This window comes from Barbus barbus (genome assembly GCF_936440315.1).
Source record: "Barbus barbus genome assembly, chromosome: 18".
Lineage (NCBI taxonomy): Eukaryota > Metazoa > Chordata > Actinopteri > Cypriniformes > Cyprinidae > Barbus > Barbus barbus.
The window spans coordinates 20,559,266-20,587,158 of record NC_136746.1 but is presented as its reverse complement, the minus strand read 5'-3'; the positions used below and the strand labels follow the sequence as shown (position 1 = coordinate 20,587,158).

The window sequence follows — 27,893 nt, the reverse complement described above, 5'->3', positions numbered from 1 at the left end:
TTCATTATTTTCTGTAATGTACTGATAAACATTAGACTTTCATATATTTTAGATTCATTACAACACAACTGAAGTAGTTCAAGCCTTTTATTGTTTTAATATTGATGATTTTGGCATACAGCTCATGAAAACCCAAAATTCCTATCTCCAAAAATTAGCATATTTCATCCGACCAATAAAAGAAAAGTGTTTTTAATACAAAAAAAGTCAACCTTCAAATAATTATGTTCAGTTATGCACTCAATACTTGGTCGGGAATCCTTTTGCAGAAATGACTGCTTCAATGCGGCGTGGCATGGAGGCAATCAGCCTGTGGCACTGCTGAGGTGTTATGGAGGCCCAGGATGCTTCGATAGCGGCCTTAAGCTCATCCAGAGTGTTGGGTCTTGCGTCTCTCAACTTTCTCTTCACAATATCCCACAGATTCTCTATGGGGTTCAGGCCAGGAGAGTTGGCAGGCCAATTGAGCACAGTAATACCATGGTCAGTAAACCATTTACCAGTGGTTTTGGCACTGTGAGCAGGTGCCAGGTCGTGCTGAAAAATGAAATCTTCATCTCCATAAAGCTTTTCAGCAGATGGAAGCATGAAGTGCTCCAAAATCTCCTGATAGCTAGCTGCATTGACCCTGCCCTTGATAAAACACAGTGGACCAACACCAGCAGCTGACATGGCACCCCAGACCATCACTGACTGTGGGTACTTGACACTGGACTTCAGGCATTTTGGCATTTTCTTCTCCCCAGTCTTCCTCCAGACTCTGGCACCTTGATTTCCGAATGACATGCAAAATTTGCTTTCATCCGAAAAAAGTACTTTGGACCACTGAGCAACAGTCCAGTGCTGCTTCTCTGTAGCCCAGGTCAGGCGCTTCTGCCGCTGTTTCTGGTTCAAAAGTGGCTTGACCTGGGGAATGCGTCACCTGTAGCCCATTTCCTGCACACGCCTGTACACGGTGGCTCTGGATGTTTCTACTCCAGACTCAGTCCACTGCTTCCGCAGGTCCCCCAAGGTCTGGAATCGGTCCTTCTCCACAATCTTCCTCAGGGTCCGGTCACCTCTTCTCGTTGTGCTGCGTTTTCTGCCACACTTTTTCCTTCCCACAGACTTCCCACTGAGGTGCCTTGATACAGCACTCTGGGAACAGCCTATTCGTTCAGAAATTTCTTTCTGTGTCTTACCCTCTTGCTTGAGGGTGTCAATGATGGCCTTCTGGACAGCAGTCAGGTCGGCAGTCTTACCCATGATTGCGGTTTTGAGTAATGAACCAGGCTGGGAGTTTTTAAAAGCCTCAGGAATCTTTTGCAGGTGTTTACAGTTAATTAGTTGATTCAGATGATTAGGTTAATAGCTCGTTTAGAGAACCTTTTCATGATATGCTAATTTTTTGAGATAGGAATTTTGGGTTTTCATGAGCTGTATGCCAAAATCATCAATATTAAAACAATAAAAGGCTTGAACTACTTCAGTTGTGTTGTAATGAATCTAAAATATATGAAAGTCTAATGTTTATCAGTACATTACAGAAAATAATGAACTTTATCACAATATGCTAATTTTTTGAAAAGGACCTGTATTTCATCACTGTCACTATGGTTACAGGTGGTATTAATGGCTATGGCGATACACTGTATCGACTCTTTCACACAGACAGTATTCAAGGATATTTTGAGTCACACCTGCTAGTAAATACTGTTGTCAGTTCTAAACCGTGTGAATATACTGCGGTCCTTAGATACATCTTGAGTCCCTCCTTCAATGCAATCCTATTTATTTTAAGTCTATTTTAAAGTTTTTTATATTTTTTTATCAAGATTTATAGAACAACATATAGATAAAAAAGTTACTTTTATACTGGCTGTTCTTATATGCCATAAGTGTGCGTATCATTTCAGTAATTCAGTGCGTCTCATCAGCAGTGAGCAGAAGCAGATCCTGGTGTAATTCTGCAATCTCTAGCTGCTTTTGATCATTACAGCTCTTTAATTAGCTTATGAATCTGCTCTTCATAGCAGCATTATTTCTCATTCTGAAGGGTCTGATGGGGAGTCATGGCCATCAGCACAGAGTACTGACCAATAGTTAGCCTGACTCATTAATGGATCTCACATATGAAAATGTGCACTTACATGTATTTTGGAAAAACAACAGGAAGTTGTTTTGTCGATTTGCTTTTTTTTTTTGCACTTAGGAAAAAGTACTAACTTATAATAATAATAATAATGATAATCTTTATATAAAAATACATTTATATCTAATGTGTAAACAGGTTCAAAAGTTTGGGGTCAGTAAGATTAAAAATAATAATACTTATTCAGCAAGGATGCTTTGAATTGATCATAAGTGAAATGTATAATATTACAAAAGATTTCAAGCAAATGCTGCATATAAAGCAGCTCAGCTGTTTTCAACATTGATAGTTAGAAATGTTTCCTCAGAACCAAATTACCATATTAGAAATATTTCTAAAGGATGTTGTGACACTGATTTATTTTCAGAATTTTATTCATATAAAGAACATATATAAGGTATGTTATGTGATTTGTAATTTTATGATTTTTTTTTTAATAGAGGATTTGTGTATGACAGCCGGAATAATCTACAGATGCGAGGTCTCATTGTGCTGCTAATGTCAAAAGCAGCTGGTCCATGTCCCAGTCCCAGTGACCCGATTCATGACAGTATGGTCAGCGGCATCTACCCCAGGTAAAGATACCTTTCTTTCTCTTTTTTAGACTGCTACAACACACAGGTTTTGAGAAAGTGAGAGAGGGAGGGAGACCAGCCTGAAAGATGTTTGAAAGACAGCAAGAGAAAAGAATATGGAGAGGGCAAGGACTGTTTTATGTGTTATGTATGGACATTGCTAGTTTACACATAATACATCCATAGACTTCAAAGTCCAAAGCCTATACTCTTTCATATTTGATTCCTGAATTTCTAGGTCTCTAAATTATTAACATAATTAAAACTTTGCTGAAACAGCTACTATACACCTAACTTTGCTGCACACAATCTGCTACATGCATCATGCCCTCTGTTTAATAATTAATACGTTTTTATAAACAACACAACTACACCAAATGCATATTTTTGCTCAGTTTGAGAGTTTTTTCCTCCTTGAATGTCAGCTCCACATTTTCACTATATCATAATATATGGACCATAAAATCCTAATGTCTCAAATTTGATTAAAACACATTTTTATATATACAGTTAGGTCCATATATATTTGGACACTGACACAATTTTCATAATTTCATCTCTGTCTGCCACCAGAACAGAATTAAAAATAAAAGTGCTGATTTTAAGCTTTAATTCAAGGGGTTGGCAAAAATATAACATAAAATGCTTGGGAATTACAACCATTTTTATACATAGTCCCCCCATTTTTAGAGGCTCAAATGTAATTGGACAAATACATATAATCTCAAATAAAATGTTGAGAATCCTTTGCAAGCAATGACTACCTTAAGTCTGGAACTCATGGACATCACCAGAGACTGGGTTTCCTCCTTTGTGATACTTTGCCAGGCCTTTACTGCAGCTGACTTCAGTTGTTGTTTGTGGGTCTTTCTGCTTTTAGTTTTGTCTTCAGCAAGTGAAATGCATACTCAATCTGGTTGAAATCAGGAGATTGACTTGGCCATTGCAGAATATTAAATTTTTTTACCTTCAAAAACTCCTGGGTTGCTTTCGCTGTATGTTTTGAGTCATTGTCGTCAATTTGTACAATGAAGCACTGTCCAATCAACTTTGCTCCATTTGGCTGAATCTGGGCGGCGAGTATACCCCTGTACACTTCAGAATTCTTCCGGCTGCTTCTGTCTTCTCTCATATCATCACTAAACTCCAGTAACCCAGTGCCACTGGAAGCCATGCACACTCATGCCAGCACACTGCTCTACCATGTTTCACAGATGATGTTGTATGCTTTGGATCATGAGCTGTTCCAAGCCTTCTCCATACTTTTTTCTTCATGTCATTCTGGTACTGGTTGAACTTAATTTCAGCTGTCCAAAAATGGTCTGGCTTTTTTAGATGTTTTTTGGCAAAGTCTAATCTGGCCTTGTTTGGACCTTGTGGTGAACCCTCTGTATTTGCTCTCGTGAAGTCTTCTCTTAATTGTAGACTTTGACAGTGACACATCTATCTCCTGGAGAGTGTTCTTCTCTTGGCTGGATGATGTGAAAGGGTTTTTCTTTACCATGGAGAGGATCCTTCGTTCATCCACCACTGTTGTCCTCTGTGGACGTCCAGGCCTTTTTATGTTTCTAAGCTCACCAGTGTGTTCTTTTTATCTCACAATGTACCAAACAGTTGATTTGGCCACTCCTAATGTTCCTGCTATCTCTGTAATGGATTTATTTTGATTTTGAAGCCTAACAATGGTTTCGCTTGCATGAAAAAGCTCCTTTGACTGGATGATGTGGGTTCACAGCAAAAGCTTCCAAATGCAAATGACACACTTAGAATCAACTCCAGAACTTTTACCTGCTTAATTGATGTAGAAATAACAAAAGAATAGCCCACGCCTGTCCCTGAAACAGCTTTTGGGTCAATTGTCCAATTACTTATGGTCCCTTGAAAAAGGGGAGAGGTACATATTAAAGAGCTGTAATTCCTTAATCTTTCCTCCAATTTTGATGAGAATACCCTCAAATAAATTAAAGCTCAGACTGTGCACTTTAAGTGTGCACCATATTCATTATAGAACTGTAACTTGAATAAGTTTTGGTCAGCAGCTAAAATAATAAAAATTGTGCCATTGTGCCTTTGTCCAAATGTATATGGACCTAACTGTATTTTGTCTAAGAATTCAGTAAACCGTTTCAGGCTTTACAGGGTTTATTTTTCCCTCAGTAGATGATTTTAAATGATCTGGTCTGGTGATAAATGCATTTTTAAAAGTACAAATATTCCACAGTCTCTCAAGGTCATGGAAAGTCATAGTAATTACAAAGGAATTGGCAAAATGTTGTTTACGCAATCAAAAAATATACTATTACCTTCTCTGCTGCTCTGTGGAGAAGGCTTTGCAGTCTGTGAAACAAATCTAATACACTTGTGAGGTATTATATTACGGCGGACACTGTTTGTTAAAGTTGTCTTCAACTCTTTAAATAAAGTTTGCCTGCTGAAATCCACACCCTGATGAAGGATCTTCAAGCCGCAATGCGTTAGTTGTGGTTTTTAAAGTTGTAGCTGTATTTTAATATAGCTCGTTTTAATATCATACCTCAATTATTTTGTTTTACAGGCCGCCGTCAGTTTTAGGAGTATAGCATGTCACACCGCAGGACATGTCAGCTTCCCAAAAGTATTGCATGTCAGCATACAAGTACTTGCTTGTGTGTGCTCGGAGGTGGGAAAGATGGAGAGAGATTAATAATTAAAAAAAATAAAATCTTGGCCGGTATCTGGGCATCAGGATTAGAGAAGCTTTTCATTTGGACACCTTGAAAGCTACAGGCTGCTGAAGATTTTATTTTCGGAGATGAAGAGGTTCACATTTCATCTGAGACCAATTAGAAGCCTTTTTCTCTTTCCATAAGTGAAAGTGAAAAAAAGAGCATGATATTTGTTTTAAAATGTAGCATTGAATTCGGAGAGAACAAGGCTTATTGGAAAACAAGATATTTGGTAACCGTGCTACATAGAAAAATCATCGGAAACAGGATATGAAAGTGTGTAGGGTAAATTATGCCCAGTTAAGGACAAGAAATTGACACACACGCAGCACACACACACACTTGTGCATCCACTTCCACTGCTGTGCCTCAGAAGGACTCTTGCTCTAAACAGGCTGGTGTGTGTGTGTGTGAGTTCCTTGGCTGCAGTGCCAGGGAGTTACCAGAAGCGGCTGTTGTACTTGGCAGTGTGTGTGTGTGTGTGTGTGCACAAGCTGTCTGAATGATCTCTTTCTCTCTCGCTGAGCGGGGGAAAGAGAATGTCAAAGCAAGTGAGAGGAGGGACCGGCACTCATCGCTATACTTCTCTGTTTTTTCCCCTCGTTTTCTTGCCTCTACATCCCCACGTTTCCCTCTAAACAGGAAGTGACCTCAGTTCCACAGCTGGGAAGTGGGTGTCATGGAAACAAGATGGTGATGTAGTTGCCCTGAGACTTGTAAGAGTCAAGGCTGACCCATTGTGGGTGTGTGAGGTGTGTGTGTGTGTGTCTGTGTGTTAAAAAAGGGTGAGGTGAATGATGGTGAAACATACACACACAATTACCCACATTTAAAGGGATATTTTACCCAAAACTGTCATTTACTCGTGTATGACTTTACTCTTCTGTGGAAAAAAGTGAATTTGTGAAAATATCCTGGCTGTTCTTTTTAATATAATTAATGTCAATTAGAACTGAACATGTGAAGCTTTGGAAATTCCCCCAAAAAGCATAACAGGTGGTCCATATGACTTATATGCGATATTCTAAAAATTATAAATAGTCCCAAATTTAAAAGAGGAGAGAATGATGTCAAATGTATATCTGAATTAATCAGACATTCTTCTGAATCTGATTTTTTTTCAATGAATCACTTGATCTAGTTTGTGAATAATTCTGAATGATTAATTTACAATCTGACTGAACTGTTCAGCTCAGTGATGAATAGATCAAGATTTAAGAGAGAAGTAGCAACTCATTGTTCATCAATCAGACGTTCTTCTGAATCAGTTCTTTTTAATGCATCCGTTGATTTGGTTTACAGTGAATGATTCAGAATGATTCATTTACAGTCTGGATAAACTGTTCGACTAACTGACAAATAGATAAAAATTCAAAAGAGAAGTAGCAAGGATTTGTTCATGAATCAGACATTCTTCTGAATCAAATCTTTTGATTCAGTCGATCTGGTTCACAGTGTATGAATCTGAATGATTCATTTACAGTCGGATTGAACTATTTAATTCACTAATATATAAAGAATCAGACATAAACATGTCTGTGGTAGTTATCTCTTTCTAAAATATAGAGTTTTTTTTCTTCCTCCCTGGCTGTATTTTTCTATTTCTTTGTCGGTCGTCTCTCTTTCCTTTCAACTTCCCCCCTTCCCTCCCTGCTCCGATGGCACCTTTCGCTCTCTCGTTCCTGGTTAGAGGTGTGTTTGATGGTGGTGATGGATGAATTGCTGTGCTGCTCTCCTCCTCCTTGACATGCAGCATTTGTAAAATGTCCCTCGAGTCACATTCTCTCTCTCTCTCTCTCTCTCTCTCTCTCTCTCTCTCTCTCTCGCACACACGCGCACACACACACAGTGTTGTGTGGTTGTGTGTGCATGTGAGGTGGATGGTAAGTGTGTGTGTTCACTTCTGACAGAAATGCTCATAGTTTGAGGGTGTGTGTATGATGGTGTACATGCACGAGTGCATCTCGCTGAGAGAGAGATATCTGTTTGAATGATTGCTCGACAGTTCTTTTAAGGGACGTGTGGAACACAAGTGTGACATTCAGCAGACTTTGGCTGTGTCCGAAAGCACTGTACAGTGTCCGTGTTTGCTTGGTTATCTCCTAAAGTCCTCTTGAATTTGTTTTAGATCATTAGACATTATGGCATCCTGGAAGCCTGTCTTGTTCTTAAGGTGGTACATGCAAAATACTACCTGTTGGGTTTCCATCCACATGTTTTAATGCAAATTAGGATTTTGCTAAAAACTAAATTCCAAACCAACATAAAGTGCATGAAAAATGTATGCACTCACTTAAGATGGTTACATTGATTAATTCGATTAGAAGACAAAACATGCACATAAACTATAATGGAAAAATAAAAATTCAGAGAATTGCCTCAAGTCATGTGACAGAATAATTGCATTTTTTATTTTTATTTTGAACCAATTTCCTTGAAAGAGATGGAATTACTGCTTTATTCGCAAATTGTTTTTGCAATATTCAGATTTTTTGCAAGTTGATGTTAAGGTTTATTTATTTGTATTTATTTTTTAATGAAAATTATATAATCAAATTAATTTGACAAATTTTCAGATGTTACACTAAAAATGAAATCTTACTCTTTTTCTTAGTTTTTTTTTAACAATATTAATTCTTTTGAACTTTATATTCATCAAAGAATCCTAAACAAAAATGTACACACATGTTTTCAATGTTGATAATAATATGAAATGTATCTTGAGCGCCAAATCAGCATATTAGAATGATTTCTGAAGAATCATGTGACACTGAAGACTGGAGTAATGACTTCTGAAAATTAATTTGAAAATGTATTCAAATAGAAAACAGTTATTTTAAATTGAAATAATATTTCACAATATAATTTTTTTCTACTGCATTTTTGATCAAATAAATGCAGCCTTGGTGAGCGTAAAGGTCCTTTCACACGGAGTCCGTAATTTTCATATGTTTTTTCGTATTTGTCATCCTAAAAATTCGTCATGCACAAACAACTCTCAAAATGCTTGCTACGCTGAAAATTAAACCCGATCCAAATTTTCCGGACAAAAGTTTCGAAGAAAGTGTGTAAATGTGAGTATTTATTTTTTAATGTGCAAAACTTTTGGACAATAATTTTGAACTCACTGTGCATAGATATTTAGAGACTAAAACTTACCAACCCCAACATTTTGAATGGTATGGTATTCGTTTTTAATATATATGAGAGACTGTATACTGAATAGAGCAAACTGAACAGAAGAAACAGTCTTATTTAGTGCTGGTAGTTATATAGGTGGTTTCTGTGGTATCGTGTGTGTGTGTGTGTGTGTCTTGTGTTGAACTCACATTATAACGAGTTTAGAAGCAAACCCATCTCTGATCTTTCATTAAAACATCATCTGGCTGAGATACTGTGTGACAGCTTTAGTAATGCTTTTGGTCAACTGACATCTTGACCTCTAAGGTGATCTGCTGTGAGCTTGTAGGCACACGCTCCACTGCGCTTCAGGGTTAAATTGGCAGAGAAAATGGAGCAGACAGAGAAAGGGGGCGTGTCAGGGGGCGGAACCCCTCTGCGCCATGGCATCGGTTGCTATGCAACTGAGTTCTGAGGCTATTTATACTCCCTGTGCTGCCCCTCCCACTGACTTAAAAAAAAACGTAGACGGCATAGCTGCAGATTTGGGGGAAAATTAGATTTCGATTCAACTCCGGCTGTCTGCACACAGCCAAAACACTGCAGCCAGCCCAAGGATGAAGGAGACAAAGACTATGAAAATCATGTCAGGATAGAAAACTATTCATTCAAAAACACTAGTTACAAATATCACCACTATTACTAATGAGTGGTCAAATCAGCAACTCAATACTGGCAGCTGCAAAGAAGGACACACCTGCCACATGAGGCCCAAATCTTTTTTTTTTAAGGGACTGACGAGAACTTTTAAATGTGGCATCAAAATAGTCAAACTTGGCATGCTAATCTGAATTAAATAAATGGAGGCAATTATTATGAACCTGATGTTCTGTGGAGGCTAACGTGAAATTACACCTCAATTAAGAACAAGGGCAAGGAGGCGGAAATGGGCCGAAAATGTATTATTGGCATTCTGTGGACTCGTTGTGTTCCACACTAATGGAAATGAAGCATGCCAATGATGGTCCATGATTATGAATGATAAACCCACATTATATTAGATTGTTCACACTGTATTTTTCATTTTTTTTTTATTTATTCTTGATTTTGTGATTTAAATTTTATTTTTGTATTTGTAATTAATTTATCAATTTGCTATTTTATAAAACTGAATTAAAATGTCATGCATTTTGTACAGTTCATGTTGTATTTTAAATGCATTTATTTTTATTTATTCTTTTTCATTTAGTTTATTTTTCAGTTTAGTTAATTTTGACATTTTTAAATAAAAAATGTCACATTTAAAACACTTTAGGCCAGTATTTTTAAATAAATTCTTTTTTTTTTTTTTTTTTGATTTAAAATATGGTTTGGGCTGTTCACAGTATCATTTAAAAAACAGACCCGTGTCATGTGTGAACATAGCCCTGAATACTTTTTCAGGGTCTGAGATCACAAACCTGTTCTAGAAAACAACTTCTGATATGCATTTATAGTCAACATAAAATGCCATTCACTACGCATTTTACTTCCATAATCAGATGCATTTCTGAGTTTAACTGGATATTCATTGACCAAAATGTTGGATGGGACTTCAGGATCGATTAGGTTTGCAAAAAGTGGGCGTTTAATATTTACCAAGATAAAAAAAGACAAGTAGAACCCTACAACTCTTGACCTCAGATGATAGATACATACAATTCCACTTCTTTAAAGTATGTTTGAGTTTCCCCAGTAATCCTCATCCATTGTAAGCCACATCAACATCTCAGATCAGTTTTTACCTGTGTCAGCTGATGTGAAATTGACCGGGATCGGTGGCTGCATGGACAAGAGAGCTATGCACAATAGAGATGATTGAGCCCAGGAGATGGTCCATCAAATAACAGCATTTAATGACAACAAGAATTATTGCAGTGCTTTGTAATTACCCAAGCATTGACTAACACGTGTGTGTGTGTGAGCAGAAACGGCCACAGTGATTCTCTCACATGGCAAAAACTGAAGAGAATCTCTTCATCAAAGATGCTTTTTCTTCATTCTCTCACCGTCTTTTCTTTCCATGTCTCTCGCTCTGAAGGAGGGGTAAGTGGTCATCAGCGCTAACGTCTCTCTCTTGTGTCTGGAAGGTGGTTATCACTGAGACCTCAGTGGTCCAAGCTGATTATGATCCTGAACCTGGCAAATCAGCATTTGATTATAACCTTTCCATATAACGTGTGCTATAGCATCTGACTGTTTATAGATCTAATACTCTCTCAGAATCACAATATTTCTCTCTTTCTGTCTCTTTGTCAGTCAGAGGAACTTGGCTGAGATCACAGAGCTGATTCACACAGCCTTCCTGGTGCATCGTGGGATTGTGAATCTGAAGGAGTGGACGAACTCGGATGGCCCCCTCAAAGACATGCAGTTTGGGAACAAGATGGCTGTTCTGAGTGGCGATTTCCTGTTGGCAAACGCCTGCACAGGATTGGCCCAGCTCAATGACACCAAGGTACTAAATGAATGCTGTAAAAAGTCTCCAGACTTTTCCATTGCCTGCTCTTCGCTTGTTCCATGCTCAGTAATGAAAGAAACCCTGCTCTGAGTTTGCTGTTGTAAAATTTGAGCCCAAATAATAATCAGTACACATGTTCCTAGCTACAGTATTCACACTACCATTCAAAGGTTTGAGAACAGTAAGATTTTTTGTAAAGAAATGAATGCTTTAATTCAGCAGGACTGCATTAAATTGATCATTTGAAGACATTTATAATGTTACAAAATATTTCTATTTCAAATAAATCCTGTGCTTTTGAACTTTTAATTAATCAAGAATCCTGAAAAGAATGTATCAAAGTTTCTAGAAAAAGATTATTAAGCTGCACAACATTTTTCTACATGGATGATGATAATAAGAAATGTTTCTGAAGCACCAGATTAGCGTATTAAAATGATTTCTATAAATTACATTTGAATATTTATTAAAAGTTATCAAAATAGAAAACATTTATTCTTAATTGTAATAATATTTCAAAATATTGCTGTTGTTACTGTATGTTTGATCAAGTAAATTCTAACTTAGTGAGCATGTATTCTTAAAAAAAAAAAAAAAAAAAACATTTAGAAAATTTTACCGGTCCCAGGATTTTCAATTGTAGTGAAGATTAGGACATAGATTTCAATTGTTTTTTTAACGATATAAAAAATTATAAACATGGACTGTCTATTATTTCTAAAAGAAAAGGGAAGTGTTTTTATTTCCTTGTATTTTAATTGATTTATTTTGCATTTTAAGGATTAAGAGATACATTACTATGAATAATTTATGCAGCTGAGAACATCCCAATAATCCCCAAATAAAGGTTTTGTCAGATTTAGCTTACTTATATTTTTGTACCAAAATTATAGTTAAATAAACAAACACACACATCTCTTCATGCTGGAGGTGTGAGACACTTTTTTCCATCACATTTGTGTTTTTATGCAAAACACTGAAAACATTTTTTTTATTTCACCAGCTTCTGACTTCCTTCTCAAAGACTTTGTTCTCCACGCTGTACGCTGTGTGTGTCCTCTCTTGCTAATTTCCATACACTTGCATTCTCCCTCATTCTCTTGCGCCCTTTCTATGTGTGTGCGCGCGCGAGTGTGTGAGCATATGTCTCCTACACCCCTCATTAAGTGTCAGTGTTCTCCTCCAGCTCTAATTAGAGTCGCAGTCAAAGCACCGTCTAACTACATGCGGCCAGCAGCCCCACTGCCTCGCTCCACTCAGGGTTACAGCATCTCACTTGAGCATCTTTTTGAATATCTTACAGCATTATAAATGGCCAGTACGATACATCAGGACATTTTAGAGCAGTGCTTCCCAGCCTATTTTGTGTTATGCACCCCAGAATCCTATTGATTTTGGTCAAATACCTCTGAAAGGTTGTTACGTTTAACTCATAGGTTCTGTTCTAGCTGCTTGCTACTTAGGCTGGGGGTGAAATGAAATAGACCATCATAGTCTACTGAACTGAAATGCACTACATATAGGCAGCAACACCATGCATCATACAAATGGCACATTTGACTTAATGAAGGGATAAAGGCATAAAAATACATAGCACACAAAATATTGGGTGCATGTATATTTTTAATAGTTTTAAACTACATACTTCTTTAGTATAGCATGAATAAAATTGTACATTACTGTTCAAAAGTTTGTGATCTGTAAGATTTTTTTAGTGTTTTGAAAGTCTCTAATGCTCACCCAGATTGCATTTGTGATTTAAAATAATACAGTAAAAACGGTAACAATATTATCACAATATTAATGACAGTTTTCTATTTTAACATACTTTAAAATGTAATTTATTAGTCTGTAGTGTCACATTAAGAAACCAAAAAACATTTCTTCTTACCAATGGTTAAAACTACAGAAGCCCTGTTTCCGCCACTGAATAAAAAAATAAAAAAGTTAATTGCAACTTTTTATCTCACGGTTCTGACTTTTTTCTTGCAATTGCGAGTTTATATCTCACAATTCTGAGGAAAAAATGTCAGAATTGTGAGTTTGTATCAAGCAATCCCAAGAAAAAAAAAACAGAATTGTGAGAAGTCGCAATAACCTTTTTAAAAAAAAAAAATGTTATTCAGTGACGGAAATGGGCTTCCATATAAAACAGCTGCAATGCTTAGTATTTTAGAAACATATAGGCCTAAACTTTATTTTAAAACTACACAAAGCAAAAACTTTCCAAGACTTGCTTAAATACACCTACACTGGGATTCACGGTTTTAGAGGAAATCACTTGTCATATGTGACCCTGGACCACAAAACCAGTCAGAGATGACATCATCTGGAAGCTGAATAAATAAGCTTTCCATTGATGTATGGTTTGTTAGGATAGGACAATATTTGGCCGAGATACAGCTAAAAAAATCTAAATATTGAGAAAATCACCTTTAAAGTTGTCCAAATGAAGTTCTTAGCAATGCATATTACTAACCAAAAATTAAGTTTTGATATATTTACAGAATATCTTCATGGAGCATGATCTTTACTTAATGTCCTAATGATTTTTGACATTTTGATTTGACATTAAAATCAATAATTTTGACCCATACAATATATTTTTGGCTATTGCTACAAATATACCCCAGCGACTTAAGACTGGTTTTGAGGTCCAGGGTCACATATTATAATATGACTGAGTAAAAAGGGATTTGCACTACAAACCTTAACATTTCATCTCTCTGTGTCTGGGTAACACACACAGACACACTCAGATGCACTAAGCGGGAGTATGCTGACAGGATCTGTCACCAAGTGCAGCTCTAGAATGCTGCTCTCCCCGTGGAGGAAAACAAACTCTTTTCCTTCTGCATAGCCTCAGACATGCACACGCACACTCGAGCTCACTTTAATGCGTGTATGAGCGGACATGGAAATGACTGCAGGAAATTTAAATGATCAGCAGATTGTGGCGACTAATATAAATAACAGATTCTGGTTTGTTTTGTTTACCCCTTCAATAGGAGCTCAGCATTCAGACAGCCAGACATCTTAGTTGGGACGCACACCTGATTGTTTTCTGTGTTTAATACAGACTCTCGTTAGGTAGATGGTGTGGGTTTAGGAGTATGTATTGGCGTGTTCTATGGCACCTCCTGCTGGACGAAAGTGGAAATCTCTCATCTGTTTAGTGTTTTTTTTTTGCAGTTTTGCAGACGAGTTGCAGTTATTATTATTATTATTTTTTTATATAACTTTACATTTTTGATCCGGTTCTGTCTAAATCTGTGATTTAGATATCACATTAAGATATTTATATATATTTTAAACAACTTGACATTAATGATGGTTTGAACCTTGCTAATGTAAACATTTTTTACAGAAGACATGTACAATGTGGTTCAAAAGTTTTTCTTTTAAAGAAATTAATACTTATATTCTGCAAGAATGCATTAAATTGATTAAAAATGACAGTAAGAGCATTTATAATGTAATAAAATATTTATATTTCAAATGAATGCTGACAAAAACATATCAGTTTCCACACAAATATTAGGCATCACAGCTGTTTTCAACATTGATAATAATAAGTTTCTTGAGCAGCAAATCAGCATATTAGAACGATATCTAAAGGATCATGTGACATTAAAGACTGATGAAGATTCAGCTTTAGCCTCACAGGAATAAAGTACTTTTTGAAATATATTAAAATAGAAAACAGTTATTTTAAACTGTAATCATATTTCATAATATTACTGTTTTTGCAATATTTGATCAAATACAAATCTTACCTACCCCAAACTTTCATACGGTATTGTATATGAACTAACACTAATATTAACTAATAATTCTATGCTTCTCATTAAAAATATATAATAATGCTAAATGGAGTTCCATTGTTGGGTAGATATGCTTGATAAATTTTTCTCAATTCAGTCACCATTAGGAGCTGTGGATACAAGGTCATTTTGAGCCTTGTTTTAGTGAACACACACACACACACATACTGAACAGAGTGTGAGTAAAAATCTTTTTTTTGTGTGAAACTGAACCTGTTGTTCAGAGAACCGTGATTAAAGCCACACACGCTCTGTTCTGACCCACTGAAGTAGTGATGGACTGACAGGATATCCAGCCAATCAGAGATCAGACTGATTAGCTGCAAGTCAAACTTCTACAGATGAATTTACAATTAGCAAAAGTGATTACAAATATATTTTAAGTGCTCAGTTTTTAATAGTCCCTTGATGTAACTGACATTCACCCAGCCAGAACCGGATGAACGCATCTTCCTCTTAAAGCTTCCATCTATGTAAATGAGGGCGAGGCCCCTTTGCATTAGCGGTTCAGTTAGCATGAGAGCATTAGCGGTGGAAATCAGACGTTCTCTCTCCGCAGCAAAGCGCTTTTCCCCCCTGATTGATCTGTATTATGTATCACGGCCTTGAGTGGGATCCTGACTTAGTAGACTGTGTGTGTGTGCGTGTGTGTGTGTGTGTGTGTGAGTGAGAGAGAGTGGGATTCTGGCTCAACACTAGTATAAACGGTAAAGGGATCCGCGAGCGGCTGTCTCCTCTTTCTTCTCCTCACAGACCTGTCGGCGAAACATGACTCCGGCTGGATTTGGGAATGAGACGAGACTGAGGGAGGGCAGCTTATCTGATACTTTACAAAAAAAGCCCCCCCACTTCTCACACACACACACACACACACACACACACAAACTCACACGAAAAGGCATAGACGTACACAAACACACAGTTCAAACACACATGCATTCTCTCACACACACTCACACATGCACGCTTTAATTTCTCCGTGTGGAGTGTGTGAAGCCGCACATCTGGCTGCGCTATAGGGGCTCTCTGTCTTCTCTGGGCTATGGGTAGGGGAGTCAAGTTCCTCACTGTTTCCTCAAAGATCTGGTTACTCAGAGGGCAGAGAGAAAAAGAGAGAGAAGGAAAGAGTGAGAAAAACAAAGTTTGAGAGAGAAAGTTTGGGGAATGGAGAGGAGTAACATAATATTAAATATGAGGAATAGCTGTGTGTCTGGATGGAAGGCCTCTGCTATTCTAGTTCCCTGGAGATTCTGCCTGTGGTCTTATGATTCAACAGACAGGCCTTTCGAGAAAAGAGGGAAAAGAACGATGAAGGGTGAAAAAGAGGTGGAGAATGTCGCCTAGGGCGATGGTTGGAAGGGATAGGAAAGCATGTGATTGAATGATAGAAGGAGCTGTCAGTGACTTAGTCCAGCTGATTGTTGTGGAGTAGATGTAACAGAGTAGCGCCCCCCTCAGGATTACTATAGTTACTACACGATCTAAAGTACTTTAAAGCAAAAATTCACCCAACATTGAAAATTCAGAAATTTATTTATTCAATCTCATGCAGTTCCAAACCTTTATGACTTACCTTTCTGGGGAACACAGAAAATTTAATTTTGAAGTATTGTATTGGCTCTTTTTAATTATACTCAATTCTTTGAGCTTTCAAAGATGCAAAAACACTACCAAAGTTTTTCGTAATGACTTTTGAATTCGTATAACTTAAATTTAAGTTGCTCTTCACTAATAATCTTCCAATTTAGCTCTTAACCTGTCTGAACCAGTCTGATTCGTTAGCAGATCATTTAGATTTATTTGTGAACTGGATTAACTGATTAATTTAAAAGATCTGGATCAAAGGAATGATTCATTTTCAATTGCTACTTCACTCATAAATTTCCATGAATGCATTAAGGTGAACTAGATGCATGTTTTTACAAAATAAAATGTCGATTTTTTTATAATGTTTTGTTTAATTATTATTATTATTATTTGTTATACGAATAAGTAATTAATTTTTTTTAATGTTTTTGTCCATTTAATGTTTTATAATTAGCAACATGATATATATATGTATGTATGTGTGTGTGTGTGTGTGTGTGTGTGTGTGTGTGTGTGTTTGAAAAAGTGCATTATGAAAGATCACGTTTTCACTTTGTTACAGTGTATGAATAATTACAATATATGAAAACATTTTTGAGATCCTTTCAGATTTGGTCTTTTATTCTTTATAGATGACTGTTCACTGTAGGCCATTATTGTAGTTGAACAGAGCCAGTATAATTCTTGACTAGTTTTTGACTAGTTTTGTGTTCCACAGACGCAAGTTAAGTCATACATTGGAACATCATGAGGTTGAATAATTTTTTTTTTTTTTACATGGACATATTTGAAGTTCAAGAGAACAGTCCAATCAACACTCAACTATCAGATGATTTTCTGTACTGTAGGTGTTGAACTTTTTTTTTTTGTGCTGGGAGTAGAATTCTGTGGTTGTGTGTATTAAAGAGAGAAACTGAATCAATAATCTTGTGCAGCTGCCAGAGTCCTCATTAAGGTCTGTATCCTCTGGACATTGCACTGTTTTGACTGGCCATCTGTTTAATAACTGAAGAGCTGGTTATTCTATCTGTCCCTCAGATGCTCCTTTAGAATGAGTGGACTGGAAAAAAGTCTTCCCATATTCCCAAACTGCTCATGTCCTAATAAATACTCATTTCAGAACAGATGGGGCTGATCTGTTATCAACACTCTTATTCTGAGAGTCTTCGTTTATGTGGAAAATATTTTGCTAGCCTAAGTGTTATAATGTTGTGTTTGTTCTAGGTGGTGGAGCTGATCTCCAGTGCAATCGGAGATGTGGTGCAAGGAATCTATCATGAGAGCTCCACTTCTGCAGAGGTACAGCATTCAACCTACTGCACTTACCACATATAGCCACCAGTGGCATTCTGTGGGAAACAAACTCTATTGACAAAAAAAAATACAAACATTTCTTGAGCACTAAATCAGCACATTACAATTTCTGAAGGATCCTGTGACACTGAAGACTGGAGCAAACGCTGCTGAAAATTCAGCTTTGTCATCACAGGAATAAATTATATTTTAAAATATATAAAAGTTGTAGTAATATTTCACAATATTTTACTGTATTTTTATTCTAATAAATGCAGCCTTGGAGAGCATTAGAGACTTTCTTCAGAAGAACAGTAAAGTGTCTGTTTATGAAACTTTTTTATGTTCCCATTATGTCACCTATTTTATAAAAGCAATCGCTCAAAGTCATGTAAATTACTGTAAAACACAACCTCTCTGGTTTATTGCTTTAATAAACACGTGCCATCTATGAGACGTAATGTGTCATTGCTAAAATTAAGCTTTATTTTCTTCATAAATTAATTAAAATTGAGTACCAGAGGAATCTTTTTAGTGTTTAATGTTTCATATTCAAAGCTTTCAAAACAGAGCTAAGACTGGACAAGCAAAACATCTCCAAACAAGCGAAACACAGACCGACTTAAAACATCTGCAAACCGCTCACAGTAAATAATGAATGACAAAGTTTCCTGTGTGAGGCGAGGAGGAGGAAACGTGATGGAGAAGGCCACCTTTATGTGAGAGAAACTCAACAAGGGAGAGAGAGAGAGATTCAAGTTTCTTTTACCCTTTTTAGAGGAGATGTTTTCCAAGCAGATGTTTGCATCACCTTCCCTCCTCCAGTTACACCAACCCCCTACCACCATACCACCATACCACCATTTTGTTTTTCTTTTTTATTCTCTTGTTTGGTTTAAAGTGGCATCCTTAAATTTTGAACAGTCTCAATGTTTTCTATAAGTTTTCTGTGCTTTTGAGGTATATTTATGAATCTATTTTAGCTCTCCATATAATCTCCATAAACAACACCATTCAAAAAACTGAGGTTGGTAAGACTTTTTCAAAATGTTTTTGAGTATAGTCTTTTATCCTCACAAGGCAACATTTATTTGATAAAATTCAACACAAACAGTAATATTGTGAAATATTGTCATTTAAATAACTTTTGTAGTTTAATATATTTTATGATGTTTTTAATTTATTTGATGGCAAAGCTGAATTTTCATTACTTAGAAGACATTTTTAATTATTATCAATGTTGAAAACCGTTGTACTGCTTAATATATTTGTGGAAACAATAATTTATATGGAATATAATTCTTTTGTAAATGTCTTGACTGTCACTGATCAGTTTTGATCAATTTAATGCATCTTTGTCCAAGTAATTATTTCTTTCAAAAAAATAAAATAACTTGAATCCAGGCTTTTGAAGAGTATACATCCCAGTATTTATAATACATTAATGCTTATTTGATTGAGTTTTTCTGTATTCTGAAGGAGGGCAGTCTAACAGTTGCGTCCTGGGAAGACCAGACATTCCTGTCCCATGGTGCTTTGCTTGCCAAGAGTTGTCAGGCAGCGATGAAGCTGGCCAGACATGATAACGAGGCTCAGAATTTGGCTTTTCAGTACGGAAAACACCTCGCTCTGGGACACAAGGTGTGTACGCACAGTCACACAAGTGCATTGTGGGCACAAGCTGCTTGTCTGTATGCTGTCTTATCACTTTACATTCTCCTATTTTCACTTTGTGTAGAAAGCTCATTTCATAAAATTCATGAATATATGTGTATTTTGTAGCTAAACTCTGATCTGCAGCCATTCGTAAAGAGCCGGTCAGAACCGGCTGTGTTTAGTTTGGACTCGGCTCCTGTAGTCTTTCACAGACAGATCGTTGGACCTGAGAGATGGCGGCACCAGCTAAAACAGGTACCAGACAACCATATCAGAACACTTGCAGCTGTGTGATACTTCATAGCCTCTCTTTAAAATAACCTGGTGAATCTCACATACTGTATTTCACTACAAAATGTAAAAAAATAATAATTTTCTTGTTATTTTAAATTGTAGCAATATTTCATAAAATTACTATTTTACTGCATTTATTAGTTTAAATAAATACAGCCTTGTCAAAAATAAGATAGTTCTTTCAAAAACATCATAAAACTTTACCAACCCAGACTTTTGAAATGTAGTGTGTAGTACCATGATGCATAAATATTTTCCAATTTTAATAGATTTATTCACATTACAGTGATGAAAAAGTCATATGTGAGCTATGTCTCAAGGCAGCTAGCAGACAGTTAAGCCAGTTTTACTGTATTATGTTTGATATTGTAACTGAGCAGACAGTATTTATCATTAATTGAAGTGATTCAATAAGATTTTAGCCTCTAGACTGGTGGCAAAACACCATTACGGTTCAGATTTCATTGTGTCAGCATGATGTTCTCTGGATTCACATTTTTCTCTCTTCATTTCAGGTTCAGAATATGGCTAGACAGATTGATTACACAAAGGTAAGCGACTCCTGTTTTTTGATTAAGGGAGAGGGAAAACAAAGTAACAAGTGCCTCATTTTAGTGTCTACTTATTCAGAAAACTTGTGTTTCATTGTATTTTCAGTGACGAAATCAATTGATTATTTTCATTTAGCCAATGAAAAAGTGAGATTGTCTATCGAATTCAAGAGAAATCAATCCTCCTGGTCAAACCACTAATCAATGATTTCAGCCACAATCCTTCTGATGAAACATTCATACATTTATGATACAAATCGATCCCTAGGAGTCATGAAATCATTCCCAGGGTCCCAGCGTGTATGTGAATGTTTACAAACAAACAGAAATAGAAGTTAATTAATGTATGATTAAACAAATTTGAAGTTGTTCATGCTTATTTAAATATATATGAAATCGCCTTAAATATAAACCTTAAATCGCTTTAATATTAATATGCCAAAAAAACAGTCCCCAGGAAAAGAACTTAATAAACATACTAAATAATATTTTGATGAAAGTCTAAAAAAACAAACAAAAAAAAGAGTTAGGGAATAGAAAATATCATTAGCATAGTATCAGTGTTATTTATTTTGATTCAGTTTTTTTTTATATATTTTCTATTTTCATTTTAGGTTTTGTAATTTTATGTTTTTGTGATTTGTATTAGTTTTTTTAAATATATGTCTATATAATTTTTATTGTTATTATTATTATTTTTTCTTCAGTTTCAATGATTTTATTACATCAATTTAAACTAAAATACTATGAAAAATATTGCCTTGGCAATAAACTGAAATAAAAAAGTTTTTTATATTTTTTTATATTATTTCAGTTGATGTTTATTTTATTTCAAGTAACAAAACCATTTTTTAAAATGGATTGAATTTTAGTTTCAGTTTTTGTTTTAGTTAACAATAACCCTGCTCAGTATAAAAACAATAGAAGTACATGGAAAGTCTGCACTAGGATATAAAAAACATAATTTCTGTATGTTAAAGAATGTAATCAAGTATGTGAATCTGAGGCATATTGAAGTAAAAAGTTTAAGAATCGGTCATTATAAAAACACACATTGATCGACCGATGCTGTGAATATTGGTGGTTACAAACCTGAGTGAGCCGATAGGAGGTGTTTGTTCTCTGTAACTGATAGCAAGTTCAAAAATTTGATTTCCAAAGTCAGAAGGAGAAGAAAGACAGAAAGAAAGAAGGGGAGACAGTTAGAGGCGGTGGGGAGGGGGCAGGAAGAGGAGGAGGGCACAAGCAGCTCGGGTCGCTGTAGAAACAGGATATTAGGGGATAGAGTAACAGGTTTATTTGTAGAGGAGACAGAGAGATGGTTTGACAGCAGCATCACACAAGATTCTCCTTCAACAGGGCACAGACAGACACCCCCCCCCCCCCAACACACACACACACACACACACATACATCACATATCTCTGTTATCAGCACATAAATGCGACATTAATCTTTCCAGTATCTGCTGTCTGGTTTGTTTTTTGGTGTAAATGTGTCTCGGGGGGTCATGAGGTCATATCTCTGTCTGTCAACCTGAAAATATTCTGTAAAGCTGTTTATTATATTGAAGTCAAAGAAAAGTGTGGCTAAACAAACAACAGTGAGAAATCAGTTGATGTCATTATCTACCTTCCCACATCCACATCTCTCTCCGTCTCCGTTTTTGGCTTTCTCTCACGCACATTAATGAAAGCAGGTCTTTTTTGCTGTTTTTAACTCGAGGTCCCCCAAGGGCTTCTTAGCACAACACATCCCAGAATTCATTTGGCAAAATGGCCTCCAGCAAAACATGTTTGTATGTGACAGTGGAGGACTACAAGACCATTTGAGTGAGGAAGAGTGTGGAATATTCTGGGTTTTCATTTAATAATAATTTATATGTTGAAAAAATATTATGTATATTTTTGATTATTGTGATTTTTTTTTTTTATGTTACTTATGATATAATGATCATATATTTCTAATAATATATTGATAATATACACTGCTGTTCAAAAGGCCCATAAGATTTTATTGAAATATATATATATTTTTTTCAGTAAGGATGCATTAAATTGATCAAAAGTGACTTTGAAGACATTAGAAACTTACATTATTTAAAAAAAAAAACATGAAAAATGCTGTTCTTTGAACTTTCTATTCATAATAGAATCTTTTAAAAAAGCATGACACAATGTACACAAAAATATTAAGCAGAATTAACCTCAAAATACCTTACTGACCCCAAACCTTCGAATATTAGTGTGTTGTTCTAAATAATAGATCATATTTGTTAACATTAGTTTATGCATTAGGCATCATGAACTAACACTGCACATTTTTACACTGTTTATTAATCTAAGTTCATCTTAATTTATAAATGTATTATTGCTCAGTTAATTTGTTCACTACATGTGAACAAAATTAATGTGTTTGGCATCAGAATTTGATGCCAAACACATTATTATACCTGATTATAGTGTTGCTGTCATTTGTTTTGCAAGCAAACTATGTTAATCTGTAGAAATTGCCTGTTTCAAGTGGTTCCTTGCCTCTAAATTTGGTTAAAGTAATATTACATTTCCTACATCAGTTTAATCAGTTTAATGGAGTGATGTTAACATTTTTCCATATTCTTGCGCGTTCTCCAGCTCTGGGACCTGATAAAGACGGAAAGAGGTGTGAACCAGGCGCTTGACCTGTGCAGTTACCACGGCAACAAGGCCTTAGAGACCATGAAGTGCTTCCCACCCTCAGAAGCTCGATCGGCACTGGAAAACATGGCCTGCGCAGTCATCAAGTTCTGAAGATGGTTTCAATTTGGTTGTATATATGAATCCAATTCTGTTTGATGCAGTTGATTAATGCTGAAACTGAGCCTGCCTGGAGGTTGATCATGATTTTTTTGGGTGCTGTTTTAAGAGGACATACTTTGGAGTGTTTGTGGTTCCCACCTGCTCTACAGATGATGATTTTTATGTGGAACTGATGAGTGTCGCAGACAGTTAAGTTTACCGGACTCATACACACACTATGCATTTAGCCAACAAATTAGCTTTATATTTTAAAATAAAATTAGATGTCTTTTTTAAAAAAATCTTTGTCTCTCTTTATTATAAAATTTCTATGATTCCCTGCAGTATTTCACAGAAGTCAGTATTTCTATACACCACTTTAAAGAAGACAAACAAACATTATTGATATCACTGTAAGTTGATTCGTGACCATAGAGAAGCGTATAGGTATTATAAGGGGTGGCATTCACCAAAATGTTTGTCTGAAAACCGATGACAATTTGTGAGTGTGTTTGTGTGTGTGTGTGTGTGTGTGTTGTGGGTGCCCGGGGTGCTCCAGCAGCAGTGTTGGCAGTAATAATTAATGAGGTGAGTGTGTGACCTGAGTGAATGGGCAGGAAATGCTGCAGTATTGATCAGCTCAGCGAGAGCACTGGCGCCAGCCTGGGCGGCCTGCGGTTTCCCGGGTGACCACGGGGGGGGACTAGGGTGTGAAGTGGGGCGTAGGCGAGTGACGGTCACCGCTGACAGCCGCCGGGCCACACACACACTTGAATTGCTTGAAGGACAGAAAGGGAAGAACATGCATGCAGGAACATCAGTAGTTCAGAGTTTCTCCCATGTCTCTCTCTGGCCTCGGATATGTAGGCAGGATATTACACTAAGTTTGCTTGGTAGGAGCGGGACAGCCCTCTGGTCATACATGAAAAATTCATTTTGGCCTCAAGCAGACCTGAGAAAACTCCTCATGAAAAGCTACGAAGACAGAAAGAGTCTTTCTGACACATCTCCTGTCAGAGGCAAACTTTTGTGCTGTCTTGCCCTGATCAGAGTTTGTTCAGACTTTATTATTAGTGCCACTGTGATCTGAATTTCTTGTCACAGATCCAAATATCAAACTGAGCACAGAAGAACAGTATTAAAAGGTCATTAGAGGTCTTTTGATCTTTTGTTTCAAGGAGATTGTGGGTTTGGGGTCTCTATACCTCTTGAGATTGTTCGAATCACAGTTTAATTAGCTTTGTGTTGAAGCTTGCTTCATTTAATCAGTCATGGCTAACACTTCAAAGACTGGAAGAAATCAATGTATTATTGGATTTTCTAGCAATTTTCGTTAGTTGATCATTGCTGGCATAGATTGTTTGTTACCTGTCTTTCGGGGAAGTCGTGGCCTAATGGTTAGAGAGTCGGACTTGTAATCCGAAGGTTGCGAGTTCGAGTCTCCGGCCGGCAGGAATTGTAGGTGGGGGGAGTGAATGTCCAGCGCCCTCTCCACCCTCAATACCACGACTGAGGTGCCCTTGAGCAAGGCACCGAACCCCCAACTGCTCCCCGGGCGCTGCAGCATAAAATGGCTGCCCACTGCTCCGGGTGTGTGTTCACGGTGTGTGTGTGTTCACTGCTGTGTGTGTGCACGATGGATGGGTTAAATGCAGAGCACGAATTCCGAGTATGGGTCACCATACTTGGCTGAATGTCACTTCACTTCACTTCACTTCGCATCAAAAGCAGCTTGTAATGGCATAAAGACGCTGCAAACTAATTATTTAAATATCAAAAGAGACTGGTAAAAGAAGTTCCAGTCAGTATGTGGGAACAGACAGCCACACACAAAATAATGATTAAGATGTCATATGTTTTGTTCTATGAGGGTCAACCACTAATATGCCCAAATAAGCAATTGAATTACAGAAATATGCCCAAGAATGGAACCCATGACTGCTCAAATCTAAAAGTACCTTCTGGGAAAAAAAACAAGCCCAAAGTCACTTAAGCAGACTTGGCAACACTGCTGTCCTTGTTTTGTTGAACTGGTAGACACTCCTTAGATTCCGCAAATGTTTATTTATTTATTTATTTTTTTAACAAAGGTGAAGTTGGTTTAGAAAATAAAAATAAGGATTGTTTTCAAGCAGGTTTCCCCAAAACACTTCCCATATGCCACTGGTCACACAAACGAATAGTCCCGCCCCAAACTCACGCCATTGGTTCAGCCACTGTTACTGATCGTAATGCATCTATTTATATAGAATATATAGGCTATATATATATAATATATATATATATATGTGTGTGTGTGTATATGGACTTGAGTTCATGGCCGTCAGTATCATCACCCTGGTAAGCTGATCCTGTCTCTGTTTTTGCGCATGGAAATGATTTTTGCGGTTTGGCGATTCGTGGCAATCCGATCCCCTGATGACATGGTGGCTGGATTCGCACAGGTAGAGCAAGCGAGAGAGTGTGTGTATGATAGCAGCTCCACTTCAGCAAAGCTCAAAACTATTACAACCCTCATTTATTCCATACAGACAGACGTCTCTCCTCCTCTTTTATGTGTTTGGGTCTGTGTGAGTTATTTTGGGACTGGAGGAGATCAGTCACCTAGATTTGGTGTGCGTGCATTGAAACTAAATTTTTAATGTCGGGGTTTTAGGTCTTTGTTATAATAAAATTAATTAGAAGCACTCTTGTTTGGAGTGTGACTCATGCATTTTGTCAGGTGTGCTTAGACTTTTTACCATTTTGAACTGATATGAAAAGCAAAACAATTAACTGGACAGCAGTTTATGGCTGTCAGTTTGACTTTTTCCTTCTTTGTTTATCCAACAGTTTATTATTAAAACAAGTATGACTGTATTGGAGTTTTAGCTTGGAGGGCAGAATCCATGAAAATTGATTTAGGAGTCTTTTGAATTAAGCTACTGCAGGCGTTTGAAATGCCGGGTTTTTTTTTTTTTTTGGCACAAATGCACTAAAATGTCCTTTCTCGATTTGACAGATGCAATTCTTTCATTCATGTGATAAAAAATGAGATGAGCGCATGTTGAAATGAGTCTTTAACGAGCAGAGCGAGACTCCCTGTTCTTTGCGCGCGCGTCCCAACAGAGGCGCGAGCGTCATCGCATGAGCGCGTGATGGATCAAACAGCCCACATTACCTGAATAATGACCGGCGCCTCATCACACCCACATCTCAGAGAGCCACGGCTCCGTGACTTAATGCAGACATCACTAATGCAGACATTACTAATGCGCGTTACGGGACATTGGCCACATCGGGTGCCGCTGATGAGTGTCTGAGAACATACTGAGGACATATTTCACCTATTTGCTTTACTTAGTGTAAGATGCTGCGTATGTTTTGTTGTAGTTTGGGTTTGTAACAATGTACGTCACCCATAAATAGATTATACAGTATATAAATAGGCTATGTGATGAACTTGAATTAGACCTCCTTATATGGATTATTTTTCAATTTCAAAGTAGCCTACTTTATTGGCGTGATTGTTTTGCTTCCAACAATAAAATAAACAAACAAACAAACAATAAATATACGTTGTTAATAAAAAATAATAGCAATATATAAATTTGAATAAAAGTAAATAGTTATTTGACAGCAAAAACGTATCACAATACAACAACGCAACTTTGCCCTGCAGTACTTGTCATATCCACTAGACGGCAGTTCATTGGTAAACTGGCAGTAAACATAAAAGCGCTGACACTGGGGCAGTTATAGTTCAGACTAAGATATTACTGTTTAAAACATGTAATGGCAAGTGGGCCCACCGGTGGGCCCGTGACAGTTAACAGGTTAAAGGGCGTCAATTGCACGAACCCCGGTTAATCGCTGCTTGCAGCTATATTAGTTTAATACTTATAATACTTTATAATATAATTACTATAAAAACTATATTATTATGTTGTTGTATAGTTGTAACTATCATGAACGGGAATATGCTGTTTAACCTATTTATGCACTGATAATGTTCTAATAAATTTTAATAATGGCTTTTCAAGATAACATGATGGTATAGCCCATACGGATCCTCAAATCTGGACCATTCCTGCAGAGTTTAGCTCTAACCCTAATCAAATACACATGAGCATACTAATCAGAGTCTTCAAGGTCATTAGAAAATCACAGGTAGGTAAGATTGATCAGGGTTGGAGCTAAACTCTGCAGCAGATTGAACCTCCAGGGAAAGATTTGAGGAACCCTGGTATAGCCTATGAAAGATTACAGACAGCAACTTGAACCTATAGGTCAATTAAAAGTGAGCACACGTCACTCAAACAACCCGCAGTTTTCCTTAAAGTTCTAACCTTAATCCAAATTACTTTTTTAGCTGGTGGAAAAAGAACCATGCATTTAATAATGCTTTGGTGATTAGTATGCAAAATGTAGGCTATAGCCTACTGATTTATCACATTTTCAATTTTTGTTGTTTGTTTCAATTTGATAATGAGAATCATGCTTACATCCTAAATGTTACAGATGAGATTAAATTCATTTTTGGACAACATTTGGTTTCATAAATAAAGAAAATGGAAAAACACAAAACTCGAAAACACAAAAGTCGAGTCATTAATCAACAAAGACTTAGTAAATAAATATTAAAAAACTGAAAACCAAATATTATTAAATGCAAAACCTTCTGTGAGAACAAAATGCATCCAGACAATTCGTGGTAGCCTATCTGTTTTTCTCGGTTTTGCTTACATTTCCAATCTCATTACTCAGAATTTACTGAACGTCATTTAACTGTACCACCTTCAAATCAATAACGTTTTAGACCCCCCCCCCCCCCCCCCCCCAAACAAAACAGAATGCACTATATAACGTTTTAAAAAATAAAAACAATATTTGCGTAATGC

The 27,893-nt window shown here is 36.7% G+C and overlaps 1 protein-coding gene across 1 annotated transcript in view; it reads left to right on the top strand.

Moving 5' to 3' along the window:
• The window catches only part of LOC306884523 (all trans-polyprenyl-diphosphate synthase PDSS2-like), a 31,165-nt gene extending 7,858 nt beyond the window's left edge, over positions 1–23,307 (top strand). The window contains exons 2-8 of the mRNA XM_079440455.1: positions 2,572–2,706; positions 10,830–11,028; positions 17,667–17,741; positions 19,215–19,376; positions 19,518–19,646; positions 20,201–20,236; positions 22,870–23,307. Coding sequence (XP_079296581.1) covers positions 2,572–2,706; positions 10,830–11,028; positions 17,667–17,741; positions 19,215–19,376; positions 19,518–19,646; positions 20,201–20,236; positions 22,870–23,025 — 892 coding nt within the window. The 3' untranslated portion in view covers positions 23,026–23,307. The remainder of the gene's footprint in view (positions 1–2,571; positions 2,707–10,829; positions 11,029–17,666; positions 17,742–19,214; positions 19,377–19,517; positions 19,647–20,200; positions 20,237–22,869) is intronic.
• The last annotated feature ends 4,586 nt before the right edge of the window (positions 23,308–27,893 follow it).